This window comes from Tripterygium wilfordii, chromosome 4, assembly GCF_013401445.1.
Source record: "Tripterygium wilfordii isolate XIE 37 chromosome 4, ASM1340144v1, whole genome shotgun sequence".
In the NCBI taxonomy this organism is placed as follows: Eukaryota; Viridiplantae; Streptophyta; class Magnoliopsida; order Celastrales; family Celastraceae; genus Tripterygium; species Tripterygium wilfordii.
The window spans coordinates 2,927,555-2,939,775 of NC_052235.1; the positions used below are offsets into that span (position 1 = coordinate 2,927,555).

At 39.0% G+C, this 12,221-nt stretch overlaps 2 protein-coding genes across 2 annotated transcripts; one reads left to right on the forward strand and one right to left on the reverse strand.

Annotated features, from left to right (window-relative positions):
* Positions 1-615: 615 nt before the first annotated feature.
* On the reverse strand, positions 616-1,855 carry LOC119996000 (probable carboxylesterase 120). Its single transcript, XM_038842495.1, has one exon. The coding sequence runs from the start codon at positions 1,802-1,804 to the stop codon at positions 773-775; it is 1,032 nt and encodes a 343-aa protein (XP_038698423.1). The 5' UTR covers positions 1,805-1,855; the 3' UTR covers positions 616-772.
* Positions 1,856-7,405: 5,550 nt separating this feature from the next.
* On the forward strand, positions 7,406-9,547 carry LOC119996410 (probable polyamine oxidase 5). Its single transcript, XM_038843031.1, has one exon. The coding sequence runs from the start codon at positions 7,676-7,678 to the stop codon at positions 9,317-9,319; it is 1,644 nt and encodes a 547-aa protein (XP_038698959.1). The 5' UTR covers positions 7,406-7,675; the 3' UTR covers positions 9,320-9,547.
* The last annotated feature ends 2,674 nt before the right edge of the window (positions 9,548-12,221 follow it).

Sequence of the window (12,221 nt, forward strand, 5' to 3'; positions counted from 1 at the left end):
TAGTTGGGTTAATGTGGTGGGCCTGGTGGCTGTAAAAAGTAGTTTTTCTACACCTGTTAATAGAAATACAGAAAAGGAATACAGAGGAGGAGGAAGGAGGTGGCTTTTGACTATTTTGGAAATTTGAATTGGGTGTTTATGGGTGCGATGCTTCCTTTATTACTTTTTTTTATTTTATTTTTCTTGTCCATTAAGTAATTTTTGGAGGTAACTTTTAGATTTCAGACTGCCTTGTTGCTGGTCAGATATCATGATGCTCTGCTCTGGTACCAATTAATGGCATGGTATTTTCCAAACATACGGCTGATGCGTGATGTCCATTAGGTGGCCCAGTGATGGTAAAACTATAAAAGATGCCAGCCCAGCCATATGGGCTGTTATTCAATTAAATTGGCAGGAAAAAGGCCTAGTGGTGACTACTTGGGTTGGGCCGACGAGTATCATTATAATTTATTTCCAGTCTTTTTAACTCTTCCGGGAAGTTTGGGGTTTGGTAATGGCCCAAAGCTGCAATATCCAGGTTTGTCATAAATATCCTCCACATTGGGTATGTGGACTCCGAGAGTATATGCAAATTCAGTGCATCAAAAGCCAAAACACCTCTCTTTTTTATTATTATTTTTTCAAACGGAGAAGAGAATTCGAACCTAATATGATACACGGTACATACTACACTATTCTTATTACTTCAACTAGACTCGGGTATTATCATCCAATTTATTGGGTACATAGGATACCACTAATATCATTATCACCAAACGGACCAAACAACTTATTCAGCAGTAACTGCTGAGAAGACGAAATTCTTCATGGCATGAAGCAGTAGATCCATTTTGGAGTGATCGAGTGCATCTTCCGCGTGATCGTCTCCTGCGACGAAACGAGTCTCCACTTTTATACCTTTTTCTTCCATCATCTTAGCCACTCCAATCTGACGGTCTATCAGTGGGTCTTTATCGCCGCCAGTAACCAATACCTTCCAATCCAAATCTTTAAACTTCTCCAACGACTTTGATCCCCCATTCACTGTCGGATTGCCGTACTCATGATCACGATCAGCGCCCACTGGCAGGGCAAGTTCCCACACTAGATCAAAAAAAGCAGCAGGCAAATATTCGTGGTGGGCCATCCTCAACTCCGATTCAGTCCTCTCGGACCCACTAAACCCCGGACAATGCATTATCAGACCCTTGATCCTCATCGGCCTAAGATCGTCCACGTTTGCCGCTGCTCGTAGACAAGCGTGGTAGGCTATGTTACCACCTGAGCTGGTCCCCATGACAACACACTTGGTAAGATCAGCGTGTTTCTTCAACCAATCATCTTCGGAAGTTTTGATCCAGTGCAGCGCTTCCAGCGCGTCGTCGTGGGCTGCAGGGAGGCGGTGTTCGGGTGCGAGACGGTAACTGGCGGAAACAACAACAGCGGAAAGACGTAACGCGATATTGAAACAAAAATCGTGAATCATGAAACTAGCCGGAGAGGACATAGTAAATGCTCCGCCGTGGAAGTACACAATAAGAGGAAGCAGTAGTGGTGTGGTTGCGGAGGAGGAGGAGGAATCTAGTGCATCGCGAGGCATGAATACTCGAGCCCAAGTTTTCTTTGCTTGGTTAACAGGTATGTCTTTGGAGAGAACAAGATCAGTTGACTGGTTGGGATCAGGTGTGGCTGCCCTTTCCGGGAACTGGGCGGCGGGTTTTCGTAAGATGGTGCCATCAGGGTGGCGTATGAGACCCACATAGTCGTAAAGATCAGTGGTGGGCTTAGGAATAATGAAGGACGCAGCTTGATCACCTGACATAGTTGGTTTTCGGGATGACGATGATTATTCTGCAGGAGGTTGTGATCGCTGAGCAATTGTTAGTGCTTGGTTGTGTTGGCGTTCACTCCAATTCATCTACAAAGCAGGATGTTCCACTTGGGGTCATCTATTAACAAAGGTCTCATAGTCAAACAAGTTGTTTGAGTTGTGAGAAAGTCTTCAGTCTTCACACGGCACTTCCATTATAAAACTCTAGTTCTCCAATTTTCTCATAAAATTCACTTTCAAGCACATGAAAATGTGTCCATTGGAGAGAAAAGAGAGCCTCAAAGCAGTCTATCTTTGAGAGAACAGGGAGAGAAAAGAGAGTGAACCAATTTGTGAGGCATATCCACAAATTGAAATTTGAAATTGTTGTTGTATTGTGTGGGTGATTCACTGCGGATGCAGTTTTGTGATCTCATTTATATAGTGGAAGTTTTAAATGGCCACATATCCCATGATTTTTACCTTCTTGAGGATTTTTCACGTTAAAAATCCTGTGGAGTTATTTCTGGTTCTCATTCATTCGGCTATTTTTCCCAACAAAGTGGTTGGGCATTAATTGGAATTCTGATTCTTGTGGTTTTTAGTTCACTACCATTCATGTCGGAATGGACCATATATAAACAGACAGATGAGTAAAGCCAAATTTATAATAAGTGATTATAAAAGGCCCAAGGCCCAAGGCCCACAGGCCAGACATGTGGGACCCAATTCAGAAGATAGATCATAGATCTGATAAATGGGTATAGGCAAGTAGAGCTGTAAAGTGGGCCGGAATGGCCAACAGGCGGCCCGCCTGTTTCATGGGCTGGTACAGGCCGTCCTTCAGAGTTCACCAGCCGGCCCGCTAAGAGCACAAAAGCCGGGCCAAGGCCTTTTTATTATTATTTTCATAAAAGTTATAAAATTTTAAAACATTTTTAGACTGAGAAACTAATGAATACCCGCCACACGGGATGGGGGCTCAAGTCTAGCATCACAAGTTTGGACTTAACTCTCTATTGAAAACCCAGGTTGACAATAAGAGACAACCCACTTACCGTCCCAAGCCTTACGAGCCAGGGTCACATAGCCTTGTCAAGTGTAATGGATCTAGGACTTTCCCAGTTACTTTTAACGGCCTTTTTTCTTTTTCTTTTTTTTTTTAACGACATTTTTCTCTTTTTCAACCCGCCCACAATGGACACGGCCCACTGTCTGCTAACCCAACTTCACAAAGGAATGGCCTCTGGGGCATGTCCGTCTACGATAGTGTCAACCCATGGGCCTGCATGCAGGCACGTGCACTCTCAATGAAAGCACCAATGATGAATACCCACCACACGGGATGGGGGTCCAAGTCTGCATCACAAGTTTGAACCTAACTCTCTATTGAAAACTCAGATTGACAATAAGAGATTTGTCCTCCCTTATAAACTAGACTTCAAATCCACCCTATTCCGACGTGGGATTCTTATCAGAAACCCCCAACTTGAATCTCTGTGTTTCTCTGTTTGTAAAGAGAGAACGTTCGGAGGAAGTGTTAAAGAGAGAGTTTGTTGGAGAAGATTAGAAGAGAGGGAGGACTTGAGGATATGGGTGAAGAGAAGGACCATTGAAGAAGAAGAAGAAAAAAGAGGGCAGATAAGGGGGAAAATTGTTTCGACAACTGAAAACATGAAAGCCAATCTACATCAAATACTCTCACAGTCACAGGTAGATTTTAAAGCATAAAAATCACAAACTACTGCATTGGTAGATCCTATAACAAATTCACATACACAGAGAAATTAGAAGAGATCATTTTAGTTAACAATTTTAAAAGTAAATTCTTAAGAGGCCTCATTGTTGAAAGATTATTATGAGAAACAGCAGTTCTTCAACGAGAAACACAGTAGAAAATACTATATACCCAATTACCCATAGTCACGAGCCACTTTACTCGACGTTGGAATCAAACCTAACTAAACAAAAACAAAGCGAAATCAAAAAATTGTAACAAAAAAAATCAAGTGAAATACTGATGGAAATCAGAGACAAAGGTAGACGATCGGTGAAATCAGAGTTCTGTTTTGTGCAATAAAGAGAGGAGAAATAAGATACTTGTTACCATTCCCTGGCGCGAAGATGGCTTTGTTGGACGTTGAATACACTGCTGACCGGCGAACGCGAAGGTTGGATAGCAATCGACGGTGGAAAGTGGAGAAGGTTAAGGGAATGAAGGGGGAAGAATAAAGGGGATAGGCGGCACCGCCCTCGGGTTCTTTCTAATTCCCGATCTGCAATTGCAAGATACCGAGATCCCGGTCCAGATGAGGCTATTCCATCAATCATGAAGGCGGCTAATGGCTATGGCCCATGGGCCTGGGCCAGAGTGAAAATGGGTAAAAAGCCCAAACACATTTCTCCAAAGTCCAAACGCTGACTGCATGGTGAGAATTAGCAGTAGTACTACATCATCAGCATGGGTCCTTAAAAAGTTGTTGGGTTGGGCCGATGAGGAGATTACAGGTCCAGTCCTTTTCACCCATCCAATGTTATACAATATCCTCTCCTCTTCTCTCATTGACACCCAACAGTTAATTAATGTGTGTGGAGAAATTGAGTCCAGCGGACGGGGATTAATCTTTCTAGAATAGTATTTGTAGGGGGTCAAAATCGATCCATGGTTCAGGCAATCGCTTTCCCAAAGACTCCATGGGTCAAAAGGGTGCACATAACTCGAACTACGTTATTGTGACTGAACCCCCATATAAAACCTAACAGGTCCACGGCCTAAGCAAACTACCAACCTAATAAGTCCACGGCTTCGACAACTTCCAACTTAACAGGCTCACGGCTTAAAGCATTTTATTACAACCCCACAGCCGTTACTGTGCTTGCTACTTATAAACTTTAAGCGTTTTATATGAGTATTATATATATATATATAAACATATATATACTTTTTGTGGCTCAAGAACTTGAAAAAGTCAACCAATTTGTTTCTCGCAATAAGAGGCAGCCACGTCATAAAATAGGTAAAAGTAAAGTGATGTGGCAATCAATCTACGTGTCATGTTTTTACACACCCATGCAAAAAAAGTACAAACGATGATGTAACAGAAATCACACACATACATATAACTTTAATTTAAACCCCAATTTCCTAAATTACACCATCATTATCAATTATCAATTCTGTCATTCCACAGGGAAAAAAAAATTATACATATATATATATGAAAATCTTGGTCGCTCCTCATCACTATCAGACAATCAGACAAAAAAAAACAACAATGAAAAGTTACAGAAGTTCCTGTTTTTGGCATTTATCTGGCTAGTGAGAGCATGTGATCCTATGGAGACCCTTTATAATTTGGATCCCATGCTCCAATGCTCAAGAAAAATTTGGGAACTCTAGAATTTGACTTACCATCATTGATTCATTAAGATTTGATAATGATGCACTAATTACTCTACTATTCTTTTAATACTAACATAATTAACTAATCACAACTTCATTATTTCGACCTTATACGCTGTTGAGGAAAATTTTCATTCGGGACCCCAACATGGAGGGAGGCCTCTTTGGCTCTGTATTCCAACCTACGTAGGTGGGTGATGAGAATCGAACCCTTGATTTCGTAGAAGTGGGAGAGAGCCACTACCATTACACCAATACGGAGGTAATCCTCCTAGGTTGGGTAATGTCGTGCACCTAAAAGCACACCACAACCGAAAAAGACGTATTTTTATGTTGAGGTGAATTTTCATTCAGGACCCCAATATGGAGGGATGTTTCTGTGGCTCTGCACTCCAACCTATGCAGGTGGGTGATGAGAATCGAACCCTTGACCTCGTAGGAGTGGGAGAGAGCCACTACCATCTCCTAATTGGTCAAGAGTTCGATTCTCATCACCCACCTACGTAGGTTGGAGTGTAAAGCCACGAAGGCCTCCCTCAATGTTAGGGTCCTGAATGAAAATTCACCTCAACATACGCTATGACAAAAATTGTACCTAATGCATTGACTATTATCGTTAATACTATAAAACGTGTAGAAACTGTTTCTAGGATTTGAACATGTCATGTATGTTTAGGTTGTGATAAAGTTTTGCAACTTTAACTATTTTTATTCTTTAGTTTTTGATCAAGTAGTAAAGACTACATATTGAAATATATTTGATGGATATGAACAAGGCTAGTTTTTTAATTATTAACTTTAATTAAGCTATGATACTTACATATCTGGCACTGCCTTTCATGAAGATCTTGAAGAAAGTGTAAGCTTAGGGTATCGTAAATAATTATGCAATAGCTAGATCTTTGTTAAAGAGATTGGCAAATTAAATATATGTAAAGGATCAAAACAACTAATTACAATGATGCATGGGTCATAGTAATAAAAACCCTAGCTATCATAGTGCTTGGAGCCACCAAGATTCATAGCTGACTTTAAAATCAATTTACGTATTATATAAAAAAAAAGTTCTATTCATGACAACAGAGAAAGAATTTTTTTTTTTTAAAAAAAAAAAGTAAATAATAATGACCAAATTTTAGCAAAAATGAAATATCCCTATCCCTTTCTCACAGTTTTTTTTTTTTTTTTTGTTTAGATTGTGTGTTGTGATGATAATAAAGGATGATATGTGTTGTGATGATTGGAATTTCTTAAAGCAACAATGGTGGGGTGGGGTGGGGTTGCAGAATGTGAGAGATGCCTTTTAATCATAAAACTAATTGAAGATATTATACTATATGTTAAAAAAAATCATTTCACTACAAGATTCGATTAATCCATAAGCTCATGACTCATCACCATCACCGCTAAACACATGATATATTCTTTGTTTGTTGATTTGGTTACCAGTAAAAGTTGGTATTTGCCTCTTTTGGAATAAGTTCTATAAATATATTCTTTAATGTATAAGGAAAAAATATGTCACAAGATGCATATCTCATCAATATTTTTTTTAAAAAAAAAAACCCAATTCTAGTAATGCCAGTTTAGGTGCATTCTACCATCACGGGATGAGGGTATTTTGCTGGTATTTTATCAGGAGTGTGACCCTAAAATGTTGGTTAGAGATTTCGAATCTATGACTCGTAGGTTTTATGCAATGCATGAATCAACTCGGCCAACAACTTTGGATTCCTTCTATCAATTATTTGCTAATGCTATCAGTGCCAGCAGTAATGGTGGTCATGTATCCAACAGAGAGAACAGAGCTTTTAACTCAACAAAAATTGAATGCAAAAAAAAATTGAAGCTGGAGGGAGCCTTCTACACTGACAGTAGCTTTAATGTGGTGGTGATTTTCACATATTGGTGAATTATGAATAGTATTTTTCTTGTTATGTTTTCAATGTTGGTCAACTTTTACATTTATGGGATCCCCTTCCAATATTGATTGATTCATCCAATGAATTTGCATCAGTTTTGATAAGGACCAATGACTTGTTTAGTTGGTGGACTGGCCCTTAAAATCAGTTTACATGTGATTGTTTGGTGAAAGGCACTGTCAACCTTTTATTGCTCCTGCCCTCCTGCCAATGCCATCACCATAATTCATTTGCCCTCACAAACCTTATATTTATTTTTCCCTGCATTTGAAATGGCAATTGGAGCTGCTAATGAGCCAGTAAATTGAAGTTACATGCTCTAAGTGTCAAAAGAGTTTGAGTGAGTGAGTGATGTTTTTGGGTAATGAGGTAATATTTTTACTAGAGTTGAAGAAAAAAGTAGAGTCCTGTCTTTTACTAAAGAGAATAAATTATTGTTCTCTCTAAAAGCCAAAAACACCCACCTCTCATAAAGTCTGCTTCAGTAATTCAATCAATTCAATCTCACCACATATTAGTCTTAAACATCTTTTTTTATTTCTCTGTTTTTCTGCAACAATGGTGGCCAAGAAGCCAAGAATTGTGATTATTGGAGCAGGAATGGCTGGTCTTACAGCTGCTAACAAGCTCTACACTTGTACTGCTTCAAAGGACTTGTTTGAGCTTTGTGTTGTTGAAGGTGGAGATAGAATTGGTGGAAGAATTAACACTTCAGAGTTTGGTGGTAACCGGATTGAGATGGGTGCGACCTGGATCCATGGCATTGGTGGTAGCCCAGTTCACAAAATTGCTCAAGAAATCAATTCACTGGAGTCAGAGCAGCCATGGGAGTGTATGGATGGGATCCTGGATCACCCAAAAACCATAGCAGAAGGTGGGTTTGAGCTAAACCCATCAATAGTTGAGCCTGTCTCCACCCTTTTCGATAACTTGATGGGTTGTGCTAAAGGAAATGTGATTGAAGATGTAGATTTAGTGACTAAAGCTTCCAAGATTTGTTCAACCAGCAATGATGGTGATAAGCAGCTTAGTGTTGGTTCTTTTCTACGACGAGGACTTGATGCTTATTGGGGTTTTGAGAAAGACCCAGATGAGATCAAAGGTTGTGGTAAGTGGACTAAAAAGTTACTACAAGAATCCATTTTTGCAATGCATGAGAACACCCAGAGGACCTACACTGCAGCTGGTGATCTGCTCACTCTAGACTTCAATGCAGAAAGTGAATACCGTATGTTTCCAGGTGAAGAAATCACTATTGCTAAAGGCTACATAAGTGTAATTGAGTCATTAGCTTCTGTTCTGCCTCCTGGTGTAATCCAATTAGGCCGAAAAGTTACGAAAATCAAATGGCAGCCTCAATCAACAGAGATGGTGAATGGGTATTCAACAAGTCCTGTGAAGCTACATTTCTCAGACGGGTCAATCATTGAAGCTGATCATGTTATTGTCACAGTTTCATTGGGGGTACTGAAATCTGTTATAGCCAGAGATTCAGGTATGTTTAATCCTCCTCTTCCATCTTTGAAGGTCCAGGCCATATCAAGGCTAGGATATGGTGTTGTAAACAAACTGTTTGTGCAATTGACTCAAAGAAATGACGATACAGAAGATAATGAATCCAAGAAGTTTCCATTCCTGCAAATGGCTTTTCATCGACCGGATACAGAATTAAGGCATAAAGAGATACCATGGTGGATAAGGAGGACAGCTTCTCTTTGTCCAATTTATAAGGATTCAAGTGTATTGTTGTCATGGTTTGCAGGGAAAGAAGCACTTGAACTTGAGTCTCTTAGTGATGAAGAGATTCTTAGTGGAGTTTCAAGGACTATTTCTTGCTTCTTACCACAACCACCCCACAAGCAAGTGAATCTTGATTCTAATGATGATCAATTGTGCAATGGTCATGCCAATGGAGGTCATGAAGTGAGATTCACGAAGGTATTGAAGAGTCAATGGGGTAATGATCCTCTGTTTCTGGGTTCTTACAGTTATGTGGCAGTTGGGTCAAGTGGTGATGATGTGGACAAATTGGCTGAGCCATTGCCAGAGATTGATACTTGTGAGAGTCCTCTTCCACTTCAGATCTTGTTTGCAGGGGAAGCAACACATAGAACCCACTATTCAACAACTCATGGAGCTTATTTTAGTGGTCTTAGAGAAGCCAATAGGCTTCTTCAACACTATCATTGTATTGGGGTTTAAATACAATTAGCAATTTTTAGTATTTTTATTTATTTTGGGTTTTTCTGACACCTATTTCCATCTGAATATCTTTATCTTTCTAATAGTTTCTATGAAATGGAGAATCGAGTCTATTGACTATTGAGTGAGAGGAAAATTATATGGGAGGGGGAGTGAAGGAGATAGATGGGAACAATTATTAGATGTATTGTCATGAATCAAAGAAGCTGATCAAGTTTCATTTCATTATTTTTATAATCTCTCTCTTTAAACACAACCCAAAGCAAACCCATTAACATTATGTGTTTGGAATTGAATATTTGAAAGCTTTAAAGACCAAAAGAACAAGAAAGCTTTGGATCCCACCTCTTTCTATCTCAAAGTGTCTTGCTTTGTTTTGCTTTCTTGGATGGACAGGATCCGGTAAACCCGCCTCTTTCCGTCAGCTTATTTATACCCTCTCATGTATTGTACTGTATTCGGCACGAAGCCAGAATAATAGTCCTCTTCCTTGCTGAAGCAAAGACAGAACTTTTAATGCAATTCTGGATTTAAACAATAGAGTGAGTTATGGTTCCCATTAAACATTTTGAAGCCACCTATCTTGATGTCCCATCCACTACAATACTTGCTTAGTCACCCACCATTGACCAATTCCACCTCTCTCATGTGATTAACTCATGCGCTTTTGCTAAAAAAACCCGATCAGGAATTTCGTCGAGCACGTTGCGAGCAGCCCTACTCGGCAAGTCGCTAGTCGCATGCATGATGACATTGATCATTAGAAGAGAGACTAGTGGATCGGATCCAATGAGGGAATGATAGGTCCCAATCCATGCATACAGCGTACGTTAGATGCTTTGTACAGTGAGACAGATTAGGCTCTCTAAGTAGATACTAGAACAACAACAACAACAACAAACAAGGGGCCTACCAACTTGGTACAGCAAGATTTTTCTGCAGGGGCAGATCCAATTACTCTGTTATATAACGACACAGAAATGAATATGTCCAAATCAGACTAGATAGATAGATAGACAAGGTTTTCTGACTAGTCATATATGTCACATAAATCTAATTCCTGATCGCAAGATCAGATTTTATGAATCCCATCAACGGCTAATACAGCGTCATGCACGTTAATAATGGACTTTTCTTTCATAACCCTAAACACCCCCCCGACAATCTTGCCATTTCGATAATTGATATGACCTAAACTCATACCGACCCACATAACCTAAACTCGTACCATCTGATTTACGCGCACATAAATTAATAATGGAGTTGCTCAGTCAATTAAGGTTTTTTTTTGAGTGACTACAAATAATTCTTGGCTTTAGTTTAGACACACTGTCTGGTCTTATCAGAGGAGCTATTCATCGAGACTCCATTATTGTATGATTTACAATAACACACACTCTCTCTCTCCCCTCTCTCTCTCTCTCTCTCTCTCTAGGTCACAAAGTAACTGGGGATGGTCCACTTGATGTCTCTTTATAATTTTGTTTTCCTCTTTGTGGGCTTCAATCAGTGTTTGATGATTGTGCATTTCACAGACCAATCGGTCACCCAGTCCTTGTCTACTTCAATAAACAAACAAATGGAGAATCTACATTCCCCACCCAGTTTTCTTACTACTGCACAAATCCTAACATGTTAAATTAATTACTTACCCTTGAACTGACCCCCCTTCCCTTGTTTTTTCCCCTTTAATTAATCATCATTAATTATTGAATGCTTTTGTTAAGGAGCATAGTGGATTTTGGCTAATCAATTGTCTAATCCATTTACTGTACAGTTAACTACCTGCCCCATTTTTCATAATTGAACCTTCAAATTAATAAATAAATCTGGCAGTACTGTAGGAATTTGCACTATGTTAAAGTTGTGATCATGGACTCAAATCTTTTCAAGTGGAGAGACAAGAAAGTTGATATGGAATTGTATACCCAAAGAAAAAGAAAACCATGCATTGTGATGGTTATCAAGATAAACTTGTATTGAACATCACTGGATTGACTTTTAACCTTAATTAATTAATTAATCAAGTTTATAATCTCTTGTTGCTTTCACCATCCTTTTCCTTTTGTTTTTTTTTTTCTTTTTATGATGGATTACTCGCCCAAGAGTCGGCCCACCCCGGGTTCCATCATGCATGGTAAACAAAGAAATATTATCCAAGATATGAAATCGAATTCATGTACGTGCGTCTATCCCACACATATCAAGATCCACCCTGTTACCTAGGCTACTTCACGGGAACACCTTCCTTTTCCTTATTAATCTTTGAAAATGATTGATAAGTAGGAAAAGAAAAGGAGAGAAATCTTGGGTGCAACATAAACCCTCATGTCATCATCGAAAAAGAAGAAAAAAAGGAAAAAAAAGTTGTTGGTGGACCAACATTTGATAATTTCAAACAATTAGAGTCAACAGAGTACTTATCACTACCTTATGTACCATTCAAACACATCATTATAATACTTTCTGTTTATTCAGTTTTATGGTGCGTCTTCTTTGATCATCCTTTTTCATTTTGATCTTCTGATACCAATCATATCCCCACCTTAGGACAACACTTCATTTTCCTTGTGATTATAAATTGTCCAATATCTTTAATGAAAGTCCCTAGCTAGCTACTTGCTTTTTCTTGCAAGATCTTAGATTAAAAAAGACAGAAGAGGCGAAGAGCCGTGTCTACTTTAAAATGTTCTTTACTTTATTTCTAAATGAAAATCACTTTTTTTTTTTCTATATCCTTAAGTGAGCCAATTAATCTTCTTCTTAATCTTAAGTTATCTTATTGGTATCTAACTGCTTTTTAAAGGCCTTTGTGATGATGAAGCTACAATAGCATCCTTTAAATTCTTTTAAGTACTGGCCTTTAATTTATTATTATTTTTTTTTTAAATTTTTTTTACTC